This window comes from Alligator sinensis, unplaced genomic scaffold (assembly GCF_000455745.1).
Source record: "Alligator sinensis unplaced genomic scaffold, ASM45574v1 scaffold289_1, whole genome shotgun sequence".
In the NCBI taxonomy this organism is placed as follows: Eukaryota; Metazoa; Chordata; order Crocodylia; family Alligatoridae; genus Alligator; species Alligator sinensis.
This window is the reverse complement of record NW_005841881.1, coordinates 4,133,940-4,161,683: the sequence shown is the minus strand read 5'-3', so window position 1 is coordinate 4,161,683 and position 27,744 is coordinate 4,133,940. Positions and strand designations below refer to the sequence as shown.

The following is a 27,744-nucleotide window of genomic DNA, read 5'->3' as shown; positions in this document are numbered from 1 at the left end:
GAGAGAAAGAGAGAGAGAGAAAGAGAAAGAAAGAACAAGAAAAGAAAAGACACTGATAAATACATATTTTTAGTTCTATAAAGAGAAGATTGGCATCAGCTGAGCTCTTCTCTCTTGCCATTGGCATGAACCGCGTATATACATCAGAGGGTGCTGGTGACAAATGGTCCCACTTTTAAAAGTTCCAAAGTGGAAAATTGTAGATTTCTCTTTCAATCTTTGTCTTTTCCTGCCTCATTTTTCATATATATATTTTCCCTTCACATCACCTGCTTCTTCCCCACACTACTTCCTCTCTAATACAGGGATACCAAAGTAGTACTCATTAAGCTAAGACTTAATGTAGGACTCTATATATAGTGTGTCTGTGCATGCATACATGAACATATATATTAATGTAAATATGAATGTGTGTGTTCATGTATGCATGCATGCATGTTATATATATCTATATATAGATATCTATCTCTCTATATCTATATATTGATATATAGATAGATAGACAGATAGAAAGATCTATATATATACACATATATATATATATTGCACACACAGAGCAAGCTTGCACTGCATTATATTGTGTATGCTGTATTATCTGAAGGGTCATGCTTCTGTATCAAGAGGAGAGTAGCTATAATCTATTCCATTTTATGCAAATTAATGGCAAGACTTTGGCTCCTTGCAATTGCTAACATGGCCATCAGTGGAACAAAGAGATGTCCCTGTTCAAATTCATTACATTGCCTCTTTATACAACAGTCTTCCAAACAGAAATGTTTCTGGCTCATTCTAACACCAACGCTTCAATATATGCATAGGTTCCTCCTGGGAGAAATATCTCATCTCACCATCTTCCCTGCTTAGGAGTGGCACTTTTCACAGTTGCTCTTTCTGTCCCATTGGGAAGGCAGGAGTGGGGTTGTTTCACACAACTATCATTTTTGTGTTATTTTTCTTTTCTGGTATGCATTCATTTGACCTTGTTATTTCTTGTAATAGGCCAAAAAAGGACCTTTCAAAACAGTTTATGTTTTTTTTCCCTTTTATATCACATTAAAGGGACACTACTCTTGAAACATTTTCCTCAGCATATGCTGGATTTCATCTCTTGCTGCAGTTTTGTTCAAGCCAAAGCTGAACTTCCTGGAGGCTGTAGAAAAAGGGGCCCTTGCCCCCCAGGTAAGCAATTTTCTGTCGCTGCACGATACACACGCGCTCAAAGGAGACCCCATAGGCTACATTGGCATTATTATCCATGCAGTCAGCCACTACTTGGCACTGGGGGGGCAAGGAAAACCTCTGCAGGAGCTGGTGAGCAGCTGCACATCGGTCTTCCTGGTTCTTGTGCTTCTTCACCTCAAATGAAGAGGGCGAGATTCCAGGAGCAGCCCAACCATCTGATGGGTGAGCCTCGTCAATGTAGACCAACAGGAAGTCAGCCACACCTGAAAACTCCTCCACCAGCTTGCTGAAGGCTGACAGCTGGCTCGTGAATGGAGGTCAGGTAGCTGAACCAAAGTTGACCACCAGGGGACGCTCAGAGTTGGCAAAATCCAAGAGATGGCACTTGCTCCCCAACTTTCCACCAACATTCTTGCATCTGGTACTGCCACCACTGATGCCATTGGTTATGTGAATCACTCTGGAGTTTGGGGCTTCTCCACCCAATTTCACCTGATGGCAAAACAAAGACAATAAAGTTACTGTGACTCGCTGCCATGGTGTCCTGTGTATTCACTCTCACTAAGCAAACACAATCAGCTATTCAAATAAAGCAGCATGTTCTCTACATGGAAAATTCAACATGATCCTAGTTTTAGGAAATGAGCTTTCCAAGGCAAGTCTCGTCTTCAACTCCTATAAGACAATCAAGGGAAAACAGCAGAAGAAGAGTTTATCTAGTGACTGAATGTTAGGCATCTTCAGCTTTACTCCGGGAACTGCCTAAGACTCAATACACAATTGTGGAAAAGTCACCTGCCAGTCCCTCGGTTTTCCTACTCATGTGATAGAGAGAAACCTGTAGAACTCAAAGAAGTAATGTCAGGATTAAGCTGAAATCTACACAATGCTCTGAGATACCCCAGTTTATTGATGTTATAGAATCAAAAAGTATAACAAATTGTTTTTAATGAGTCCTGTCACACCAGCTCCTATGTATCTTCCCTGAGCATCAAACTATATTTCAACAGTGTATTTGTCTTACTTCTCTGCCTCTACATCTCTCTTCTTATCTCCTATTTCATGACATTCAGAAATAAATGCTGTTTTGAATGAATTCACATGAGGCCAAATACTGAAGCCCTTATCCAGATTTTATTCATCCCTTACTGAGGCTGCACTCTTAATTTAAATTCCTGTTGATTTCAATGAGTCAGAAGCCAGTAAAAACTGAGTAAAGTTTAAAACTGAGTTTGGGCACAGAGCTCATCCCAGATTACATTACGAAGCATTGGCTCCAGACAACCCCAATACAACACATAAACTGGGGACTGGATGTTCAGCTAGTGGAAAATAAATCACTTCCACTACTGCTGAGATCCAGAAGTAAGTGTTGTAGATAGAAGGACTTTCATCGCTACACCCAACACCTGATGGCCCCTGATGAGCATATGATCATTCATGGTTCAATCCCACTCCTTCAAAAGAGAGACCCACACTGAATCTGATCTTCTTCTCTCCCATGACTCTCTTATAGCCAATAGAAATTTCATAGGAAAATGTGCTGGTTTATTTAAGGCTACAGGAGCATATACCTACATAAAGCAGCCTCAGAACATATTTGTAAAACAGATAGCAACCCTTGTATCTATTTAATATGGGATAAATGAGGCCCAAACATCCCAAAGTTCATAAGGAAAGAATAGAATCCTAAAAGCCTGGACCCACAAAGTTCTTTGATCTGAGCACTAGGTAACTATGCCTGTTGTTCGCGCTTTAAAGACAACCAATCAAAGCCCGAATCTCTGTTTTGTTGCCTTTGAAATAAGTGATGTTTTGCAATGAACTTGCATCTGTTGGATGGATGATTACAGCTTCTGGTCTAGTCCTTGGACCCAAAAACCTTAAGGAGAATCTATACCATTTTTCAGGAGGAAAGAAAATCCCTATGGAAATTAGGGAATGATGACAGGACCCAGCTCATTTTGGTATTTGCCAATGTGATGCTGGCTTTATAATATGAATTTAGTGACTAAACAAGACTAATAAATAAAGCTGCTCCAAAGACTGTAAACAGATTTTGCCTATTTTTTCTCATTTTACTTTGAAAAAAAAATTATGAATGAAATTTTTCTGGCCAACTACATAATTACTAATAAATTTGAGGAAACCACAAGCTGTTTATGGAGTTCATACTGGCAGAAAGAGAAGCTAACCTCATCATATAGACTTTTCATGACCAACTGACCTTTCATCTATCCCAAATGCTACTTTCACTGAGAAGGTCTGTAAATCTTGGATGGGAAAAAAAGCCCAAAGTGTTTCCACTGGACATAAGTATAATAGTGCCCTTCAAGTCGCACTTGTGGCAAGGGCATTGGCATACATGATTGTGCTCCAAAAGTATCAGCATGCTCTGTCCCTCCTATAAGCAGAACTTTCCTGCAAACCAATGAATTTTAGAAACAAAATACAAACCAGTTCTTGGTTCCATGTCATCTAGTAAATCAGAAATCCATGAAGATAAGCCATGGTATAGCTAAGCTCATTTAATTTCTCATAGTCAGAAAGAAAGTCTTATGGCCGTAGGTTACCTATCATGTTACTTTCTGCTTCCAGGAGTACTTTTGTTTGGTTAGGGGGTGGGGGTGGGATTGTTGTTGTTGTTGTTCTTGCTGCTGCTGGGGGGGCTGTCCTTAATGAGACAGGCTTGCCAAGCAAGCATTCACAAGTCATTTTCTGCTCTTGCAGAAGAGTAATTAGGTTGGTGCCTTGTTCTATGCCAGCATTAGCCACTCCAAAAAACCAACCCTGCCTGGTCATTGGCACTTATACACAAGCCACAGCATCTCCACTAATTGGTCCTGATGAACTTCTGATGTTCCCAAAGGGGTTCTTTATTTCACGCAGCTCAGGAATGGGATTGACAGAGAACAATATCATCATTTCTGATCAACTGCATTGTGGGACTTTTCTGTTTCCTTTGTTGTTATTATTTATTAGTGAAAGAAAAAAAAGTCGCTCTTGAAAAAAAAAAAATGGACATAATGAAAATGCCGAGCAAAAAATGAATTCTGCCAACCCTCTTTTGAAATCATAGACAAAAGCAGGAGAAAAATATGTTCTGAGAAAGAAACCAGCAGAATTTCTCTCACACGCAATAACTAGCTTCAGGATTTCTATAATCACGTACTCACATCAAAGCTGGCTTTATGGGTCCCCAGCTGAGATGGAAATCGGGAAGGGCCCTATATCCCCTTCTGATTAAAGAGGGAAAGCCAAATTAAGAATGAAACATAATCCCTGCCTCACTATCAGTACAAGCAGAAGGATTTCCCTCCCTCCAAAGCATTTTGTATGTGGAGAGCCAATCCTGCAGTCACTTAATTGCCCTTATACTGGGCATCTCCTTCTGTAGTTCTCTGAAAAGGGGAGAAAGGCTAGTGCTGCTTTAGCACGTAGGTGACAAAATGAAGAGGTAGCTTGTGTATGTTCGTGGGACAAGAGGAACAGAGTGGAATAGAAAGACCTGTTCATAAATTACAAGTTAGAAATGGAACATACTACTAACTTTGTCACGCATTTTCAACACCCCCATGGACAAAACGTCATTTACTCTTTTTTTTTCATTTGCTTTCCATTGGGTTTAGCATAATTCTGTTGGGATCCTTGGCATGCAAACATTTCTTTCATCCTTACATCAGGGATTTTCACTCTTCAGCAGGCTCATCAGGCTGTGTTGGCTCCCTGAAGAAACTAGGTATTTCCAGATAATTAACAAACAATATTAGCTGTTCAAATATGGACACACTGTACTAAGGCCTGGAATCCATTTATTGTTCATACACAGAACGCTTTGAGCTCTTAACCCCTATCCAAGCTGTCTCTTTCATGCCATGAGCCTCATTTACCAGCATCTCATCCAATTCCTAATCATGGATTTTATCCATACTATTGCAGAGCCCTTGATCTTTATTTATTTAAAGGTGTTTGAGTCTGAGGGAGGAAAGGGGAGACGATTTACCAGAAATTAACCTAGACAAACATAAATGGTCAAATCCTCCTCTCCTTACTTACAGTCAAAAACTGCCTGGGCCATTCATGAGGATGCACCTCACTGGGAAGGCATAAGGAGATTTTGCTTCCCATACCTATTCTGCCCATTGGAAGACCAGGCAGAATGTCAGCACCTGGAGTCGCCATGCTCCAAAGACAGACAGGGTGAGCCAAAAGGAGGCAGGGCACAGGGTGTAGCAGCCCTGTAAGTGAAATGTGGCTCTGAACCAACCCTTGTGGACAACACCTACAAGATGAGATTGAGGCATTTATTATTTATTAATTACTATTATCTAGATTAAAGGATATTTGAGGAATAGTTCCCATTAATGTATTTGAAATAAGTTATTTTGAATCTTTGCTGTCCATTTAATTCCTTTTCACCATACTTAGGAAGGTCATTGGAGATGGTGATCTTTTGGGAGCAAGGCCTGTGCACAGGATGAGATCAAGATGAAGTCACTAAGTAACTTCCTGTGGGGTCATGGCTGAAGAAAGTCTTCAGAAGGCAGATGGAGACAGAAGGCAGGAGTAAAGGAGTACAGACTTAGACATTAGTTCATGAAGTTTTTTTGTTTGGGGTTTTTTTGTTTTGGTTTTTTTTATACACATAAAGGCCAAAATGAGAAATTGTGTAAAGATTGCTTGGAAGGTATAGGTTTGCATTTGTAAGTTAAAAGAACAGGATTTGACCCCATGTACAATAATCATAAATGTCCCTACCCTTTCTCTGTCTTGTATATTTAGACTGTACATTCTTTGGGGTCATCATCTTTGTAACAGTGCCTAGTATAACAGATCCCTGATCTGGCCTGGTCCCTAGACACTACAAGCATGATTACTATTAATAACGATTACTAAGTTTTACTATGTTATTTTTTTCCTTCATTAAAGCTTCCTTGGTATTTTTGCTGTTTACAGTTAGTTTCACTTCCTGGTTTCCAGACACAATTTAACTTCCCAACACTATGAGGGAAAGTTTCAATTATATATATATATTTTAAACTGCTTTCATGCTTGTTGCAATCAGGGCTCATAGTAGAGATTACATCTTTTATTAGACCAACAAGATTTTTGCAAAAAGAAAATTCTTTAATTGCAAGCTTTCGGGCACAAACACCCTTTATCAGGCATCGGAGAAAAGATTCTAAAAGTCCTCCTGGGTAGAAAAGAAAGTTCATATTTCATAGGATTTCACAGAGGAGTCAAAAGATGGAATACTCACTCCTCTGGGCAGACAGATTTTTTGTATTTTTTTCCATTATTTCTTGAATTATTGTTTGTATTTGAAAATTTGAGTGAAAACAATTTTACTGATGGTCCCTTTTGTAAAATCAATGTTATTAATATAGGTTTAGGAGACATATTTCTTTTTATTAAACATCACGCAATGCCAACACTTTGGACTTGCAACTATTTAACGATTCCTTTTTACCAGAAAACTTCTCATAAGATCCCCTTATTGCTGTGCAGTACGAAGAAAGAGACACGTTCTTACCCTCCAGATCAAAATAAACAACAGTGATAAGTGCATAAGGGTTTAGTCTAAGAGGTCTTTGCTCCAATATCTAAAAAGCCTCCCAAAAATATCATAGTCAAGCACTGGTGTGCTGAACAACAGGAAAGGGCCAGTTGCTCCTTATGTCATATGTATAAATATTACCTCGGGCAGGTATTGTCAGGACTCGCAATGCCATTCTAGCACTGTTCTGAGTGATGTTGCCTTCAGATATGAGTGCACCCATTACATAGGAAGAGGTAGCTTACTGTTTTAGGGAAGAGGTATAACAAGCAGTTTTAGTACCCTAACCAGTGGTGGTGGAGAAGCCGGCAGTGGTGACAGCTGCCAATTTCATGCCCCCGTCTTAAGTGGATGCCCAGGCTTGGTGCCCTGCTTGCCCATCCCTAATTATGCTACTGTTTGAGGGTATGCCAGGCAAGTTAATTGCACCTTCCCTCCAGCTTTCAGATATTTGGCATTTATAGGACCAGTTTTTTTGCCTCCAATATATCTAGCAGTGGGCCCATGCCCTAAAGTTTTAATCTGGTTCTGTACTCTGTGCATCATTCTGCTTTTGATTCAACCCCTTTTAGAGACAGGAAAGGGCTGCACATATAAATGCACAACTCCATAACCACTTATCTACTGACCCATCCATCTATTAGGACATATGTGCATATAGGATTTATATATAAGTACATAAGAAGTGCCTACCATACTGGGTCAGACCAACAGTCTTGTCCAGTATCCTGCCTCCAACAGTGGCAGGACTGAATGCTTTAGAGAGGGCACACTGAATCAAAGATATCTAAAGTGATCTATCTTCTATTCATTACCTCACTTGTCTCCTCCATTATTAGTTTAGAGATGCCAGAGGAAATATCTCGAACCATTTCTGTTCAACAGCTATTAAAGATCCATCATCCATACATATGGAGGCTGTGTGTCTATGTTGTGACATTCCAAGCCTTTTAGCTGCTTTGAAGAGTTTCCAGGTGAAAAAGTCCAAATTTGAATTTTCCTCCAAATTACATTGGACTGAGATACAGAACACGCAGTACTCACCCTTGGACTGGTTTAAGGCCTTACATCCTGCTAGTCTTTTGGGACTAAAAGGAGAAGCTATAACTTACTAGAGGAGGGAATGTCTAGCTTGTTAATGAGATACACAAAATTTGTATCTGGTGTTATAATATTCTTAAAAATTAAATAATGTTTAGGTATAGGAAAGTTACTCTGCGAGATTTTTAAATAGCGTTGGTGGAGATTTTTCCCTCCTTCAGGACTTTCAAGAACTGGATTCATCATGGTGCTAGTGCACATGATCTTAGAGGTAGAGAGAGTCAGAAAATAGTTCCAGCAATGTTCTTTACTCTGTCCATAAAAAAATTTCTGCAGTTTTGAAAGAAATGTGGCATATAGAAAGTGCACGATGAGATGGTGTGATGTCAATGCTTTCTTTTTCACATGGATGACATATAAATCAATGAGAACCATTTTAATATCCCTAAAACACACATTGTTGGGGGGAGGGGTTGCTTTGTGTTTAAGTGTGCCCAGGTGCACCTAGACAGGTAAATATACATGTTTTCTTAGTAGTCAATGCATTCCCCATTTCTGGGGCTGATCATAGCACCCAGCAATTCTACAGAACAGCTTAGAGCAGGAAAAAACGTGTCCAAATAACAAGAAAGCACTTTCCCTTCAATTCTTTATCAAAGAAAATGTTTCTGCTTTGTCCGCTAGCCCTATTAACTCCCCATTATGATAATTAACTTGGTTTTAAGGAACATCAGTCTGTGACACAGCACACGTTTGCTTCCTGTGTTCTAGAAATTTTAAAGAAAAACCACACCAACACTGAATCTGGCAGATGTTGAAATCAGAAATCAGAGTTCCGGAGACAGGAAGAAATACATTAATCGTGGATAAATTTTATGTAAGGAAAAATAAACAAACATGAGAGAATTACTCAGCCATTCCTATTCTGAGGGGTGGAAAATATCTTATATAAGTAGTTCCAGTGAAAGAGAATATTGTATATTTGTTAAACAAACAATTCAAAGTATGCATTATTTGCCCACTGAGGATGTTAAAGTCTTTAATTGTTAATACTAGGTCCTGCCCACATGGGAATGTTTTAACTAAAGGACTGCATCAAATTTCTGCAGCTACTTGCAATAATAATTTATAACAACAAGACAACAATGGAAAAACAAGTTCAAGTTTGGGTATGATGGACAAAAATGGGTTTCCAATAGGAGAAACTGACTGAAATAGCTACTGTGGAAAAAATCCTGCAATAGCTAGTCTGTAACACCTTTGTTTCCTTGTAAATGCTTTATTCTATCACATTGATTCCAGAACCCAGTGTGTACACAAGTTCCTGAATAGCAGCTATTCCAGTCAATTACCCTGCGTAGACAACACCTACATAAAGATCTCAAAGGTAATTTGTTGACTGGGAAAGAAAATGCTGCATAATAGAAAGCCCCTCTACACATGCAGGTAAAGGCACAATGGGATCTAAATGTGTGATTCACACAATTGCGCTTCCTGCCATGCCACATGTTCATGTCAGGAGGTATGATTGTGGGATCATGCATTAGATCCTATTGCACCTTATTGCCGGTACAGGTATAACCCAATCCTGGGCTCCTCCCAATACCAGCAAAAAAACAAGCTCCCATGGCTAGGAACCCCACCATAGAGGGGCTCCCAGCCACAGAGGTGCCCCATGCACCCCCAGGGCTGGGAGATCTCAGCTGCCATGATCCCTCAGCCTTAAGGGTGATGAAACCCCCAGTGCTGGGGGATCATGGCTGCTATGATCATCTAGCCTCGGGGGTGGTTTGTGGTCAGCCACAATGCCATAACCCTGGGGCATCCCCCCCCAACTGCTGGAATCCAGCTACACATTTTCAAGGTTTAACTTTATAGTTGGTGGGGGCTTTTTATGGTATGGCTACTTTGCACATGTAGCTGGCCTCAAGGTAATTGTACAATTAACCAGTTCAATGCGCAAAACCTGTAACATGTAGAGGGGGCCAAATACAGCACTGGGGAATGGTTCAGAAGATAGGGGTTCTGTTCCTCTGCAAGAAACTTACTGGTGACACTGAGCAGGTCACTTCACTTCTGCATGGCTCAGTTTCCCCAGGTATTCAATGGAGCTTATGCTTACCTCTTTTTTAAAGTGCTTACAAATGCACTGGTGAAGAGTGCAGAAACAATGTAATAGTTATTATATACTAATATGATTATTATTACTAAATATCATCACAGTGGGTAAGAGTAGGAGTTCCTGTTCTATTCCCAGCAGTTCTACTAACTTGCTCCCTCTTGCTTTAGTCCGCTTTAACTATCTGTATCTCAATGTTTCTATCTCAGACATGAGAATTGTATCACATATGCACTTCACATGGGTGTTGTGAGGCTTTGGGAATATCTGTAAAATATTCTGAGAGCCTCACTTGATCTTCACTGTACAACTGTAAAATAGTATTAATGGTCAATAAGGTCCCGATTCAGAGAAGTACTGAAGCATCCCATGATGTCTTTAAGATCCCTTGACATCAATGGGAATTGGGCACCTGCTTTACTAAATAGGCTGGACTTTATTACATATGTAAGTGCTTTGTTAAGGCAAGGCCTTAAAGGGAAAAACTAAGGGAAAAATTATAATAATGGTTAAATAACTTGCATGTTTACAGAAATGCTAATGCAACCAATTTGGTATTCAGTTCTAATGCCTGTAGACTCCAATTCACTTGACCTACTGAGTTAGGTTGGGAATACAACAATTTAAAAGTCCTGACACACAAAGTTCCACTCCAGACTTGGGAAAACCTACCTCGGGGAAAAAGAGACTGTGCAGAACAGCCTTTCAGTTCATGCATTTTACTGTTTTGCCTGGCTTGTTCATATTTAGGCCACAGAACAAGTTTGTTCTTCTTTGAACCCTGTGAGAACAAAGTGGCTTCCTGTTTACAGTTTTTGTCTGTACAGAAACAGCAAAAGACTCTCAAGGATTCAGATGCAATCAACTATTTCTCAATGTATTTTATGCCCTCAACTGTTTGGCTCCCATACTCATCTTTGTTTGTCTACAACACTCAGACTTCACCAATGGTCTTCTGACCCAGTCCAAAGCACTTTGATGATGTCTTTGATTTTTGTGGCTGCTGAATCAGGAACTTTTAAAGTCAATATGAGCTTTCCATTAAGAATCACTGCTGTGAATTTATACCGCTTGAGACCTGAGAGGAAACACTGTCCTTCAGTTAGTCTGAATTTTGCCACTGACTTCAACAGGGCCAGGATTTCATTCTAGTAGCCTTCATAGCCTGGCAGTTAAAAGGTGATCTGATTCTATGTTGTTTAAATGTAAATGAATGGTTTTTATTATGTTCCAAGACCTGAGCTGAAGATTAGCATTTTATTGTTAATACCAAACATAATGCAAAGCTCCCCACTCCTTTAGGTGTTACTCATACCATCAACAAAAGCTTGAGAAATGCAAATCACAAATGCAGGACTTGGCAAGTCCATAAAGGAGCAAGTAATTTTACACCTAATGCTACACCTTTATTTTAAAGTGCTTTATATGTCACTTAAAAGTCTATGTTACTAACTACAGCGATTATGTAGCTTTCATTAAGAAAAGGGTTTTTGGAGGTTTTGAACTTCCAGCCTTCTCTACATGTGGGGGCAATGTTCAGAGCTCAAGTCTAACAGATGGGAACTCATAAGTACTACTCACAGCTCTGCTACTGCCTTCTTTGACGAGTCATGTTAGCCTTGCTGCCTCACTTTCCCCATCTGTAAAATGGGAACAGTAATATTTACCAGTTTACTTCACAAAGGCATTGAGAAGTTCATTGAATTAATGTCCATGAATTGATTTGATGATGAAAGTACTACAGAAGTAGAAAGTTTTATTTTTTTGGCTTGATAAGGTTTGCCTTATTGTGTGATTTGTACTGTGGTGAGTTAGGATTTGGGATAGCTAAGATAATTTGTATTTGCAATATATAGTGAAAATTATGTATACACGCCTAGGAATTCAAGATAACAATTAATCAATAAGCAACCACCACTGCCAACAGCTCCCAACAGCTCTGGTTGAGAATAAATACTTAATGTTATTTTGCAGGTAGATACAGCACAGCTTTCCATTGGATAATGACTGCATCACAGGTTAATTATCCCATATGTCCTAACTCCATTGGATGAGTGACTTTTAGCTGAATGGGCTCTAATAAGACAATATGATCTAACTTAACACTGGTTGGTGAATTATTCACTTCTGGGTTCCAGTCCCAGCTCTGGTACTTACCTGCTGGGTGGCCAATGACAAGACACTTCCTTGCTTTGTCCCTCAGTTTCCAAATCTATAACATGGGATACAACTGCATGCAGGGGTGTAACACAGACTTACTCAACAATCTCTGTATACAATTTTGAAATTAAAAAAACAAAGCCTGTGCATTAAAAATGCCATTAGTATTGATAACTTAGTTCAGCTGCCCCTCAGAGGGTCAATTCATTTTTAAGCTCTACCAGATCCCATTTTCATAAGAGAAAAAGATCATTCCTGTTTTAAACCCACTTACACTGTCATATAACCTCCTTTCCCAAGATAAAAGTTAATAAATAAGCTGAATATTAATGTGTGTGTTATTTATATATGTTATAACACACACACACGCTTATTTTTATCCTTTATTATAACAAACATTCAGAGTATTCCCAGATTCCTATTTCAAGGCTTCATTTTTGCATAATGTTTAAAGAAAATGCATGGATCTTTACTGGTTAAAAATTGACAAAGGAACTATTGAATTAAACTTATATAACCTTTTTCACCCACCAATCTCATAGCATGTTATAAACGCAAATGACACTATCATCGTAGGGCATCTGGGGAACCTGAGGTGGGGGGCAGTTAAATAGCATGGCCGAGACTGCACAGAGAGTCACTGGCAGAGGAGAGAGTGGAACCCAGGCCCTTGAATCTCATGTGCCAAACCCTGTCCACTGTATTACTACTGATTTTGACTTCCACTAATGCCCATCAAACAGTGAGCACTAGTATGCACAACCCTCCCCTCTCCCCTGGACAACAGGAACATTCCTTACACCTGTACCCCTGAACAGAGTAAACACTCACTCTTGTTCTCTTAAACCCAGTCTCATTCACCCACCTGTTTGTAAGCATCTAGGAGGAAGCTATTCCAGACGCAACGCAGCCCCTCTGAGGTCAGCATCCTTCGCCACTCACCACGCGCAGACTTAGACCGACTCAGAAACAGCACCATGTGCTTCAGGAGGATCACAGAATCATAGAGTGCAAGGAAGAGGCAATTGGAGAAAAAAACCGGCAAGATCTGAAGCGTGATCAGCAAATCCACGCTTAACAGACCCATTTTCCCTGCTGCTGCTCTTCAACAGGCTGCCTTCAGCTCCCTTTCTCCCCCTGTACCCTCATTGGAAAAAAACTAAACTAAAAGACATGTTTAAAAAGCTCCCCAGCCTCTCTGTGTCTTTCTTTAAAGTCAGTAGAGATGGTTAAATAGAATCTGTCTGGTCAAAACCCATAACTCTGCATGGAATTCATTCAACTCTAAGTTGTTCTTTATTTTTCAGAGGCTAAGATGTTTAAAAAAAAAGTTCCCTTTTCCAGTAGCCCTTAAGACTACATTAAAGCGAGAGGCAGCTGTGCTTCCAGTACCCTGCAGTTATAAAATTTAAGCAGAGATTGTTAACTTTCCCCTACTATCCCATTGTCTCTCAGCTATTTAAGCATGAAACAGAACTCTCATTTCTGTTTCACCAGTGCTACCAGGTGCAACAAGACTTTTTTTTTTTTTAAGTCTCTGTATACAAACTTTCTTTTCCTCTCTCCCTTGCTCCTTGCTCCTTCCTCCCTCCTCTCTCTCTCTCTCTCTCTTGCTATCTGTCTGTGGTGCAAAGTGCTTTCCCTCTGGAGTCCTAGCTTGCTTCCCTGTAGCCTTTTATACATTCCCTGGCTAATTGCTGCAATAGAGAAATGAAACCCTAATCTTAGTAAAGATCTTGACGTCAATGTAAAAGAGGGCTTTACTTTGGCCAGGACTGCAGTGAATAGAAAAGTGAAATTCTCAAAACTTTTTTTTTTTTTAAGAGAAGAGAAAAAAAGAGAGAGAGAGAGGCAGGGAGGGAGGGAGGGAGGGAGGGAGAGAGGCTGGAACTTTGCTTTGTTGTTGAAAAGGAAAAAAAAATCAGTGTGCTTCTGAGTGCTGTTAAGTGCTTTCAAACTTTGGGAAACGTATTTTTGTATGACGTGGAAGGTAACACAGCAACACAGGCATCTGCTATTTTTTTTCTCCTGAGGCTTTTTATTTGCTTTGCCCTTTTGTCTTTTCCAAGAAGGTGTGTGAGTTGATGCATCCCAAGAAAGAGTATATTTCTGTATGTTTCCCTCCCACTCTCATCAAGTACAATGTTCCTGGTGTTTTAAATATCTTTTGTTGTCCTGTTGGTATTTAAGGAAACATAAGTAAACACCCAGGACTGACTTAATCTACTGATGTGTAAGAGGAAAAAAGGGAAAAGATTTTGAATGAGTTTTGTTAAGCTGAAGCTCCTCACTTTAAAAAAGGGCCAAATTTCCCATTGGTGTAAATCAGTATAACTCCATTGACTTCAGTGTCCAATTATAATGTTATATATTTAAAACACCTAAGGATCTGATCAATTTTCAGTAATTTACTTTGGGCTCAAAAATTCTAGGAAGGAAGAAAGGAAATCAGTTGCCTTTGGAAAATCAGCATGATGAAAACACCGTGTTCACTTGCACTGCTAATTTTGTTTTCAATATTTTTTTGACTATTTAACCCTGTCCAGAATTTGGTATTTTTATCTTTGCACTTGTGCAGCAGATACATTTGTGCTGTTTGTAACAGGGTTCTAACCTCCCAAGGAACATATTTTCATCATTTCATTTAACAACTCGATCTTTTTTATTTTTGAGATAATTTCTCTATCTAGGTGTTCTCATGAGCCTCCACACCACATAGGGACATGAACAAACAAGCACATTACAGCATTGGAAAAGGAGGTGAGGACTTACCACAAAGCAGCTGATGCACTGTTCTTTCCATGTGCCCACCTTGACCCTTTGACTTGTGGATGCTAAACTGAGGTAACTTAGCCCTCAATGAGAAAGGGCCAAGGTGTCATGGTTTAGCTTTTATATAGTACAGGGTAAGAGTGGGCACGTGCACAGTTACCACAGAACAGCCAACATGTAGTAAGCCCCTTGTCCCTTTTAACTCCCCTCACTTTGCTTGTTTGTACATATCTAAAGTTTAGCTCCCAGAGATGTCATGTGAATAGCTAGCTTTCCTATTTAACGAGTGACTGGACATGCTGACTGTAGCCATGCAAATTTTCCTGACATCATCTCACTAATATGTCTCAATCCTACTCAGCATGGATCATCAATAGCCATAGTACTTTCCACACTATCAAGCAGAAATCAGATGTCACCAGTCATCTATAGCCTGGGATTGTTTAGCATGTATTTATATCTGGTACCAGTTCTGCCTTCAGGTGCATGTGCAGCTCCCACATGCACACTGGTGACTATGTGTATTTCCATTATAAATGCAGAAGTGTTCTGGAGTTAAGCTCAGAGCCTCCTTCAAATGAAATCACGTCTGTTCAGTTTTTCCTTCAAATTAAATCACTGTTAACGTCAACAGGGCTGTTGGTGACATTGCCCTGTTGCCAGGGAAATGGTTGCAATGTCACAGATTCAGCTTTATAATTTCAACTTGCAAAAACAAGTTATGAATTGGAATTTATATCTCCCCACACATGTATGAGTCAGCATGTTCTTGTAATGTGAGCACAACACTGGGGAAAAGGGTCCCGTGAGTTCTAATCCTGGCTCTCACTTGACTTGCTGTCTGGCCTCAGGCAAGTATATTTAATCTTTCTCTTGCAGGGAGTTTTAAAGCACAGATCACTGCATTATCTCACCATTATATGTACCATCAAAAATTACAGTATCCTGTGTGTGAGGGGTGCCATTTTCTGCCCCTTTACTTTATTCTTCCAAAAATTATTAAAAGGGAAGTTTGAGGGAGAAGGAGTGAAACTTGCTGACAGATATATGAGATCAGTCAGTGTCATTGGGGATATTTGCAGACACCTTGAAGAACAGCGTGGCCCAGTCTAATCCTTTTCTCCCAAGTTAAGTATAACTCTAGCCAAAGACCTACATTGAGAGTACCATGTATCATGGACTCACCTACCCAAAGAGTACAATTGTCTCAGTGATTCATGGATACACAGACTGTCTGTAAGGCAGCTAGACTCCAATCCATTGAGCACTCTGAAGTGGATCAGAAGTTGACTGGAAAGTCAATGGAGCAAGGGTGTCACATGCTCCTTATTACTTAAGAGGTGGACTGCTGCAGGTCTTGTTATCTACAGCTTCCACGGCTGTCCCATTCACCCCCAGAATGTGGGTGTAATGAAACTTTAATCAAAAGGTGATAATTTTGTGGAGCACTGTTTTGAAATCTTCCTCAGACCGAAAAAAGTATTTTGACCAGTTGAAAAGTGTAGAAGGTATTTCTTGCTACTGTTGCTATCTTTTTTCTAAGGAGCAGTGATGGGCCAACTGAAGTTCTGAGCGTGCTTCTTGTCTTGACAGTCTAAGGACAAGAGTCTTTAATAAAGAATGAGGTTAATGCTTACTATTATGTCTGTCATTCTTGGACTGAATCTGACATTGATCCAACTGGTTATTTCCATCAAACACTGCAACATCTGGGAAATAGTACTGCCTTCATCTGCCAAGAAAGCGAGGTAGAAATATGGATCTTAACATATGGGCAGTGTGAAAGTCCACAACATCTCCCTGCTCTCCACACCCCCAACCCAGGCAACTTCACATAACATTGAAAAGAGGGAGAGAGAAGACAAGAGACATGAAGACCTCAATAAGTAAATGCTGATTAGCAAGAAGATTAGAAGCTCCTTATGGGAGGAAGGCTTTTCTAGAAGTTAAGGTACATATTTGGGAGATCTGGGATTATTTCTCTGCTCTGCCACAGACTTTCTCTATGAACTTTGTCAAGTCACTCAGGCACTCTCCGCTTTGGTTCCCCACCTGTAAAATAATACTTCCATATAGTTGTGAGGGGCTCAAATGCTGTAATGAGAAACATGGACATTCCATGAATACATACATGTCCAAGAACAGTGAGAAGAGTCAACCCAATCCTACACCATCCACTGCAACTGGATTTTGTATGTGTATAAGGTAGACAGCTTGAGCATGGATCTCTGCAAATAACATTGAGAGATCATGTGAGAGGCAAGGAATTCTTGGAGTGATATATTTTATTGGACTATGTGCCCATCTGGCTTTGAATGCCCGCTCACGTGTGGCCTTAGTCCGCACTGTAAGAGGGATACGTTCCACTGCTTCGTGAAACCCCTGAGGTGGGTGTCGGTTGCCTCAAGGACCACCCCCAAACTTTCCTGCCACAACTTTGAATGTTACACTAGTGGAGGGAGTAGCCTCTAGAAAACCCTCAGGAGTGATCACATCGCCAGCCGGATGTTTATGAGCCTCCACCTCCCCTACACCCCAAACCTAATGCCAACCTCTGACGGAGCGCCAAGTCTCAAGGCTACCGTTCCTCCAGTGTGGATGTTCTTGAGCTTCGTCACCTCTTCAAGGCTCTAGGCTATTGTCCCCTCACTTCCTGTGAGTGAGACATTGAATTAGCTTGGCCCCTGTGTCTCGAGTCCCCTGCTACTGGCAGGTTCTGCTCCTGAGTCCCATTTGGTTGCCCTTGCGCCAGTGAATAAAAGAAAGAAGAAAAAAAGAAGAAGAAACCCGCAATTCTGGGGTCATAGGAGTCAATCCCCTCAGCTCTCTGCCTGTACCCGGCAAGGTTTTCCCCGACATCTCCCTCCCTTCTGCATCCCCAGCGCATCTTCACGGCCCAATACCTGAGGGTAACTGGGCAGATGGGATTTTAAATCCTCGGGGTTGGTTGAAGTCTCTCTCCCCAGGTCTCCGTCCCTGCCACTCTGCCGACCAGAGCTTCCAACACCATGCTCCCTTGGCAGTGTTCAGAGCTCGTTGCCCCGAGCTCTCTCCCCTGTCCGGGGTTGAACTTTATTTATTTTTGTTTTGGTGCAGGGAGTTCCCGCAGCCTCTGCTGCCACTCACTGCCTGGGTTGGCTTTGATCACGCTGGTGCAGCGTGCTACCGGCATGAGGAGCTTCCACCGCCTCTCACCCTCCTCTTGCTTCTTCACCAGCAACTCCTGTGGGACACTCCATGCACCCCAGCATCGCAGCATTCATGAGCCCCTGCTACCTAGAGGTATGTCAAAAAAACATTTAAAGTTGCATCTGTGTCCGAATCGCCAAATCTTTCCAAATCTCTTCGAATAGATGGGGAGGGTTCTGATTCAACTGAGAGAGATTCAAGGGTCCTCTGATATGATTCAGATTCAGAGATTCAGTCACTGAATTGGGTCTAATCGAATCAGGGACCAAAGCTTTGCACAGCCCTAATAACTATATAGTTGGGATAAAGTTAGAAAAGCTTTTGAATATGAGACATTCTAAAGGTTGTCTAACTCTCTCCCAGCTACTTAGTTGGTCCAGTAAAAGATATCACCCTAAGAAATCCTTGCCTCTCACATAAGTTCTGAACCATCATAGCTATAGTGTCACTCTTAAACTACTGTAACAGTAAGAGATCTGACACCAACACAATTATCCACATGCCATGCTCTGTTTTCAGCCACAATAGCATAGAGTCAAGGATATGGGCAGAAAGTAAGTACTGACTTTGCCCAGGCGTGGGAAGTTGGAGACAGAGTGATTGTTACTAATATCATTGACCTCATGTGTATGTTTCTATAGAGCCAGCTAGATTGTTATTTGCTTTAGGGGTGTTGGCAGATGATCTTACCTGTAGGAGGCATTAATACTCTTTCTGTAGCTTAGGAGGACACGCATCTAGTTTAGATTTAGATGCCAAAAATCCCTCAGTACTTCTAAGGCCTTCATTTCTGAGACTAGGATGACCTATCTATGTAGGTTTGTGCAGTGGTTCCCATCACCATATTGTCTGTGTACCCATGGTATGCAAAAGAACTTGGTAAAGTTTGAATAAGGACATCAGGAAGGCGCATCAGAGACGCTGAACTCCAATAATGTGGGAGAAGAAGTCATGTTACATTTCAAGTGTGCAGGGAAGCATAAAGGGTGTTTTTTGAACCTAAGAATCTTAACTTGATGGTGGTATTTTTTTCTGACTTGTCTTCCTCACACCTAGACAGAATATCTCAAAATACTTATTGTTTCACCACACTGCACAACAAGAGCTCCTCGCAGCAAGAGGTACTCAGACCAGCTGCTATAGTTTTCTTCTCAGGGGCCATGTATATTGAGAAGTAATTGCAGAAAGCTGCGTATCACAGAGTGTTGCTTCCCTGATTTGTTGCTGCTGCAACAAAGAGGAAAGGTTTGCACTTGGGAGTGGAACAGCAGTTCTTCAAATTCAAAGGTTCTTCCAATCTCTACTCCCATGTGGGGGGACTGGGCATATTCCAACCACAATTACTTCTTGGGAGTCTGAAGTATCATTCCCAGACAGGCAGTGCAGCTGCCCAATGATATGCCTTGAGACAGATGGTGATAGGGAGGGAATTTGTCTAACTTCCCTTCTGTCTCACTACCAACTATGAAACCTGCTTCCTAAGGCTTTACACAGGGACAAGAATTGGTCCCCTTAATATTTCCCTATTTTTCTTTGCCAGTAAAGTAAAATCTCTTCTCTCCTTTACCCAAACCCCTGCCTCAGGGGTTATCAAGAAGCTGATTTACTATCTTGCTCTACCTTCTGACTGGAGAAAGCAACAGATTTTTTGAGTGGATGCAGTTTTCTTCAGTTTAAAAAAAATGTATCATAAATTTGGCACTAGTGAAAGGCACTGACTTGACAGACCTGGAGAGGAAACTCTTCTATTTATCCAGAGAGCAGGTACAGCCTGGACATCCAAGAGTTCCAGTAAGCTTCCAGCACACTCACTGCCAATGAACCTTCATCATAGTCCAAAGAAAAAATTCCTACAGCCTCAGCTTCACTGGACTCATAGTCCTTGGTCTCTTATGAGACAATTATGTGTGGTTCACAATGGAGCACTTTGTCCAATAAGACATGAACTAAGATAGTATTTAAAATAAATCAGGTGAGAAAAGGTTTCTGTGCTGAGGAATATAAGGAGAAAGGGAATAAAAAGGGCACATCAGTATAATTTATTCTCAGAATCTTCACCCACATGGCAAAGCCTACCATTGCCATGGCTGCTGCCTTCACAAAACCTGTTCTATCAGCTTCAAAGCTGTCAATCTGGCACCTTCCATGAGTGAGGTAATTGGACCATGTATATGGGTGCGAATGTGGGTGTGTGCATGAGCATGAGTGGCAGGTTTGAGGCCTCGAAAGATTTCCGCATGCATTTGGCTGATGATCTTCAACTTTCTGGGTGAAACAAAAACAATTTTCCTTGCTTAAATGAAGTTGCATGAACAAACCTCATGATAAAACACACCTAGGTGAGTCAGACTTGATTTTGGAACAAAAATAAACACCACTCCCAACCCAACAGACCAGGTATTTTCTCTTAGGAGAAAAAGGAAGCTTTATTTATAATTATGGACAGTAAGAAAACTTTTTTGGAAGAGATCCAAATTAATGTAATCCCTCTGAAGACATGGCAAAAGTGGTGAAAAGATCCTATAGGTTTCAATACATAGGCATAACAAGGCAATCCTAATTGGTTTGAGGGTTGCATTCACCTAGCCAAAAACCCAACAGAAAGAGGAGACCTTGAATTACAGTTTTGTCTCTGTGATCACAATGGTTTTGGACAATGCCCCTGGAGTACTATTCTGAAATGTAAATATAAACACCCTGTATAGTTGCCAGTGCACTTGGGATGCAATTAATGACTTCTCCCACATTATCAGAGTTCAGCATCTCTGATGTGCCTTCCTGAGGTCCTCATTCAAACCTTACCAAGGCAGAACTCCCATTGATACCAGTGACAGTTTGCCTAAGTAACCACTTTTTAGCATTTGTGCAACTGTCCTGCCCTCCAGAACCCAAAGGTACCTTCATTTTGGGTTCGTCTAAGGTACCAAAGGAGCACTCTAATCCCAACCATCCATACAGGGAAGGAATGATCCCAACTATCCCAACAAAATATTTACCATTTTCTTCACAGTGTCCCTCTTAGAAGCTCTACTAACCCAAGTTATTTCAACAGACATAATCCAGGTTTATGTCACAGTCTTCCTGCTCATGCACTCCTGTTGGTACATTTCAAAAGCTGGCAGCATTTCCCCACCCAAACTTCATCCCCCGCTTTCCCATCTTGACTCATTTTTAGCTCTGCCTTCTATGATTTGTTTTCTCTCCAGTACCTTAGGCAAAAATGCTGCAAAACCACAAGAAAGGTTCTTTATCATTATATTTCTTGTTCAGCCAGAAGCAGGAGGTACCAAGAAATTATCTTCCCTTGAGGTCTCCAGCCATCTTTTCCCAAACCAAGAAGCTGAGATAATTCAGATAAACAGTGGGGTTGAGAACCCAGGCTGCAAGTCCACAGTGACAGATATCTAGAAGTCCAAAAAGGAATAGAAGTGCCAGTCAACCACAGTCCCTCCTCATGGGGGACCCTAAGGGGTGAACTGTTTTTCCAGACCAGCTGCATCCATAGGAACAAGGACTTAGAAACTGAACGCCCCACATGTTTTAGACACAGGTCTAAAACAATTTTTTGGAACTCAGGGTGATGAGTCCCTACAAATCCTCATATTATTATTTTATCCTTGTTCAGGTGCAATGCTCTTTGTTCTGAGAACTAGATATGGGAGCATGCTATAAGCTTGGGTATTGTATTTAAATTGGGAATGCTGAGATCAGAATTTTTCTTTAATTCAATATTGTAAACATGGAGAGGATTTGAAGCATTCAAACAAAGAACTCCCCAGAAGTTTTGGGCAGTACAGTTCTGAACATGTACTTCAGAAATCACTGAGACAAGGAAGTCTGCTTCATTTACCACCTGATTTCTTATTTCTTGTTTATCTGTGGAATGTGCGCTTTTGTAAAAGACAGTTGCTGTGATAGCGTCTTAATGGTATGATTCTCCACAACTTCTTGCCCCAGACAAATGTTGAAATAGTAACAATTAATAATCAACATTAACATAATAGAACACATTAATTACATGTAAAATCGACTGACAATGCTAGTAGGTTGACTTGTCCAGTATTTGGGGTGTATTTAACAAGCTCTGACTGCTTCGTCAAAGTGACTGTTTTATCTGAGACCAGTATAAAACCTCTCTCATATTTTTTCAATCTGTAAAATGACCTTGAAGTATTATTTTGATACATTTTTTCTGAAATGTAGAAATCAGAAAACGTGTAATCACCAAATATCTCCCAGGCTTGTATTTAGTTTACAAGAACCCCATGTATCATCAGTTATGGGAGCATTTGTAGGGCCACCTTTGACAACAGAAACAAATAGTTTATGAAAAGTTACAACTAACATAAGCCTCCCATAAAGAAAGATGTTGTTTTTTTTTTTTAAAATGTGGATTAAGGCTAAGGCCTCCTTTTCCTTTTGACTATACTGTTATTCAGTTTTGGTTGTGATGCATAAGCCATTTGTACCCAGTTCTGACCATACTGCTGAAAGTGCATTACTCTTTGGAGGTGTCTGCACAACTTGCTTTGGACTTACTATAATAGTATCTCACAACTGGAGCCTCTTTAAATAACTCTCGAGTTCTTAAATGCTTTATTAAGATTTGTATTCTGTGTCCAGTAGACATCTTTACACATTAATGCTCTTTGATTGTTTTCAGGCAGATATATTCAATGAAATTTTCCTTCTCTAGTTCACCACTCCAAGGAATTCTTGTATGCTGCCTTTGTTTGTTGGGACCTCTAATCAAAGACTTCTCCTGTCTTTCACCAGATCAGAACTTCTTGTGTATAGACCTTGGTATCTTCTGTATCATCATAAATAGTTTGATTATTCTGTGAAATACCCCAGGAGCCATATACAACCCAAATGGAAGTCTAAGGTAACAGTGTCTGTCTCCCAAAGGGGTGATGAATGTACACAAACATCTCTGTTTTCTAAAGGCAACCGCCAGAACCCTGCTGACACATCAAGCATAGACAAATATTTGGAATCAGCCACCTCTTCAAAAAATGTATCCCCTCATAGGTATTGGGAAAAAAAATTTTCCCCCATGTAGTTAGTTATTTTGGTTAGTTGGGGCCAGTGGGATAAGGCTGGGGGTGGGCTGGCAGGGGCAGCATTGTGCAGGGTGCAGTAAGATACATCAAAATGTGGGGTGAATAGGAGACCCCTATGGTGGGGGCAACAAGGTGTAAAACCATTGCTACAGTCGCACAAAGCATCCAACCCAAGAATGTTTTTTTAAGCCTAGTGAAAACATGTGTCAGTAAAAAAGTGTCAATCAGTAAAAAGTTTATAGACTGCCAGTAAAAAAAATATTCTTGGGTTGGCAACCCTGCTTCTCAGAACCAAGGCATCTGACAAAGTTTTGCTTCATTCACCCTTGGAGTTCTAGCTGGTCTATACTGAACACGCAGCCAGGCCCAAAGGCTTTTGCAAACACCTTTTAAAGGTACAGTTTTGCATACTGGGCACTTCATTCAGACATGTTTCTATTATATTATAAGCTGTAGAATAATGCTTAAGTGAATCAGCTGAAACTGGGACCCTATTAAGGTACTGTATGTACAGCAAATAGACAACGCCTGCCCTCAAGAGCTTAATGCCTTACAAAGGATTGGAGGAAGTAAGTGTTTTACAGATGGGAATCAAAACATAGAGAGATTCAGTTACTTGTCTGTCATCATATAGGAGTCAGGAATAAAAACTATGCTCCTAGGCTTGACCTAGTGCTTAAATCACAAGATCAGCTTTACTATCTTTAACATCAAAGAAGCACCTTTGCTCAGGACACAGGGTAAAACAGAAGGCCAGGTGCCATCAGGAGCTTTACAATCATAAGGGGTAAAGAAACACTGAGGAAAGGCTTAAAGCAGTGGTGCCAAGCTTTTTGTCCACAGGGCCAGATTGGCCCTGTCCATCCTAGTCCATCCAGAGGCCAGATCCAGCCAGTGTTTCTTATGCAGTGCCTGGGCAGGCACAGCAGGCAACATCGGGCTGTGCTGGAGGGGGCGGGTGGCAGGCTGCCCCCAGTGCAGCCCCACAAGGGAAAGGAGTTTAACTTGGTCCTGTGGACAGAAGACAGTGTGGCTAGACTCCAACACAGCCCTGTGAAGAGGGAAGGGGTCATGGCTCAGCCCTGTGAGGGAGGCAGGAAGGGGTATAGTCAAGCCCGAACCCAGCCCCAGGAGTGGTAAGGGGTTTGACCTGGTCCTGCTGATAGAAAAGGAGCCTGGTCCAACCTGGCCCCATGGCCTGACCCAACCTGGCCCCATAGGGAGGGAAGGGTACATGGTCCAGCCCTGATGCAGAAATGTGGCCTGGCCCCATGGGAAAGGAGGTATAGCTTGGCTCCAACTGGGCATTCAGAGATTGGGATATGGGGATTTGAAAAGGGGGAGGGTGGCTGAATTAATGGCCACTGCTTCCCTACTGAGAAATTTCTGGATCCATGGGGAGCTCCATGGACCAGATGTGATGGTTCCACGGGCCAGAGGTTGAGCACCTCTGGCTTAAAGAGCTGGGTAGAATTAGGGCTGAGGGAAGACAAATAGAATACAAGGAACTCAGAAAAGGGGGAGGGGCCTAAAATTAAACACACAACTCCCATGATAGCGAACTGCAACTTCTTGTTTTGTAGTTAAATTTAAAACAGGTTCAGGGTTTAATCTTCAGCTTGTTTATTTTTATTCTTTTTGTCTTGAGCACATGTTCAGTAGTGTAAAGTTGTATAAATCTCTGTTAAGGGGCTTGTCATGGCTCCTTCCTGACCTTATGAGACAAACAATCGCCAAGCAGATAGCCTCCACTTGGGAAAGGTAGAATCATTACATACAGTGAAACCAGCTTGTTTAGAGCTTCCCTTTGACAAGTCCTATCAATAACTGCAATGGGCAGGGACCTGAACACATTCATTTTCATTTTCTGCTAGTAAAGGCTGAACAGCACATTCATTTTACAACTCCCTGTCCATCTTGATTTATTTAACTTTCTCAAAGGAAACAAGCCTCAATTCAGTGAAACAAATATTATTCCGTTATCATAAAGGAGATGGTCAAATGTGGGTTCCAGTGGCTAGGGGACTGAATCAAGACTTCTGGGTTTTTTTTACCAGCATAGCCATTGACTCACTGTGTGACATTAAGCAAATCATTTAGACTCTTTGAGCCTAATTCTCTTCTACCTGTTAGGCTTAAAAGCGGACTTAGGTGCTTGAGTGGGATTTGATTCCACCTTGCTTAAGTTGCTGAACAACTCTTAAACTAAACAACAGATGGGTCCTCCTACTCTTTGCTGTTTTTTGTGACTCTGTGTTAAAGGTAAAATGATAGTTCTTACAAAAACAGGTGTATTAATAGATTTTTCAGGGACTCAAACAGGGTGGAATATAATTGCACTTAAGTGCCGAAGTCCACTTTTGTGCATGACAGGTGGAATAGAATCTGTGCTTTAGTCTCCTAATCTTTATCAATATTTACCTTTGGCCTTGCATGACACATTGGTGTTGTGAGACTTAATTAATTAAGGTTTGTAAAATGGTTTTGACATTAGTGGAAGACATTATATAAAGTGTGAATAGAAACAGTAGTTATAGTAATATGAGCTGATATTACTACAGTTGTAAGATACAGTTATGGGAATATTGTGTTCTATTTACTATGAGTAATCTAGGCATCACGTTATTATTTCCCAAGCCCAAGATACCACCAACCATATGAATATTTAATGGGATTTTCTTTCTGTAGTCTCATTACAGGTGGGAAAAAAGTCCTTACAATTCATAAGTTACTAACAGGGTTAATACTGTGTCGTTTTAAGAAATATATATAATAGACTATGTCCAATGTGGATCAATGAATCCCTTTTAAAAATCCCAAAAACTACAGGTTTTTTCTGCACTAAACATGCTGCTCCTACATTAATATGGCTTTGTTTACTCAAAATTTGCCCTCTAGTAATGAATGAAATGGGATAATAGGAATCTGGACATGTAGTTCAGCTAGCAGGAGAGAAAGCAGTTTAGCCACACAGCACCTATCTTCTCTGTAAGCAAAACATTTGGGGGCCAAAAAATGGGCAGTGATGAAACCACAAGTATCTTAGAGGAAATGTTTGTTATACTACGATTCCACACTAGTGTATGCTATGATACCATAGTACAAAAGTTCCCCTAAAATATTTTCATCACTGCCTATTTTTTTGGCCTAAAAAATGTGCTCAGAAAAAAATGTAGCAAAATTTTGGATTTTTTTACATCAATACATACACATGTATATCGGGGTAGCTATTGATAGGAAAAAAATACTTCTTAGAACAAAGTCTCAAAAGATCCCTAAAAGGTCTTTGCCCTAAAGTCCTATCTAGTTTCATAAAAAGAAATTAAAATTTTACAACTTTCCAGCAAAATGTGACCAATTTATTAAAATCAGGATCAAATGGACCCAATTCAGTGAGAGACTTAAGTACATTTCTTACCTTAAGTACAGCAGAAATAGGGCCAATGAAAGGACTTAAAATATATGCATTCTGAAACAGAACTGAGAATATTTTGCATGTGCCCAAAACTAGTTTAGAAAGCTTAGATCAGATGAAGAGCCTGATTCTCCAAGTGCTTATGCGCAAAACAATAAATGTAATGGGACCACTTCCACAACCAGAGTTACTTGTGTATGTAATTGTTTCTAGAACTGAATCTTTAGAATGTAAGCTTCTTGGAACCAGAACCCTAGGCTGGATTTGTCATTGCCCTTCATCTTGCATAGTCTTTATCTCAGTGTAAAGTAGATGTAAATTGATACTCGTCTAATTTGATTGCATTTTACTTCTAATGAGCACCCATGTAACTAACCTGAAAAATGCAGAGCAATGGCAAATCAGGATCTATATTAATTTGTAGGGGCTTAAGCCTGCAAACACTTACCTACAAGAAGTTCAGAGTTATAGAATCATTGGACACTCCATCCGAGGGTACTGAAGGCACTGGCTGATGTCATTGCCCAGCCACTGGCAAGAATATTTGAGCAGTCGTGGCGCACAGGCCAGGCCCCGGAGGACTGGAAAAGGGCCAATGTGGTCCCTATTTTCAAGAAGGGGAGGAAGGAGGATCCAGGCAACTATAGGCCAGTTAGTCTCACCTCCATCCTTGGCAAAGTCTTTGAGAAGATTATTAAGGCTCATACATGCGAGAGCCCAGCAGGAAAAATTATGCTGAGGGGAAACCAGCACGGGTTTGTAGCAGGTAGATCATGCCTGACTAATCTAGTCTCTTCTTATGACCAGGTTACAAAACACCTGGATGTAGGAGTAGGGGTTGACATCGTATACTTAGACTTCAGGAAGGCCTTTGATACGGTATCCCACCCCATACTGGTGAACAAGTTAAGAGGCTGTGACTTGGATGACTACACAGTCCGGTGGGTGGCAATTGGCTAGAGGGTCGAACCCAGAGAGTGGTAGTGGATGGGTCAGTATCGACCTGGAAGGACGTGGGCAGTGGGGTCCTGCAGGGCTCGGTCCTTGGACCGATACTCTTCATTGTCTTCATCAGTGACTTGGACGAGGGAGTGAAGCGTACTCTGTCCAAGTTTGCGGATGACACAAAACTGTGGGGAGGAGTGGACACACCGGAGGGCAGGGAACAACTACAGGCAGACCTGGACAGGTTGGACAAATGGGCAGAAAACAATAGAATGCAATTCAACAAGGAGAAATGCAAAGT

At 40.9% G+C, this 27,744-nt stretch overlaps 1 protein-coding gene across 2 annotated transcripts; it reads right to left on the bottom strand.

Annotated features, from left to right (window-relative positions):
* Window positions 1–435: 435 nt before the first annotated feature.
* Window positions 436–13,710, bottom strand: DIO2 (iodothyronine deiodinase 2). Of its 2 annotated transcripts, none has more exons than XM_006017606.3 (2): window positions 12,925–13,710; window positions 436–1,674 (listed from the first exon to the last, which is right to left on the bottom strand). In XM_006017606.3, the coding sequence occupies exons 1-2, from the start codon at window positions 13,144–13,146 to the stop codon at window positions 1,054–1,056; spliced, it is 843 nt and encodes a 280-aa protein (XP_006017668.2). In that variant the 5' UTR covers window positions 13,147–13,710; the 3' UTR covers window positions 436–1,053. The 2 variants fall into 2 exon arrangements, with proteins under 2 accessions (XP_006017668.2, XP_014372357.1); XM_014516871.2 differs by having other exon boundaries at window positions 1,102–1,674.
* Window positions 13,711–27,744: the final 14,034 nt, after the last annotated feature.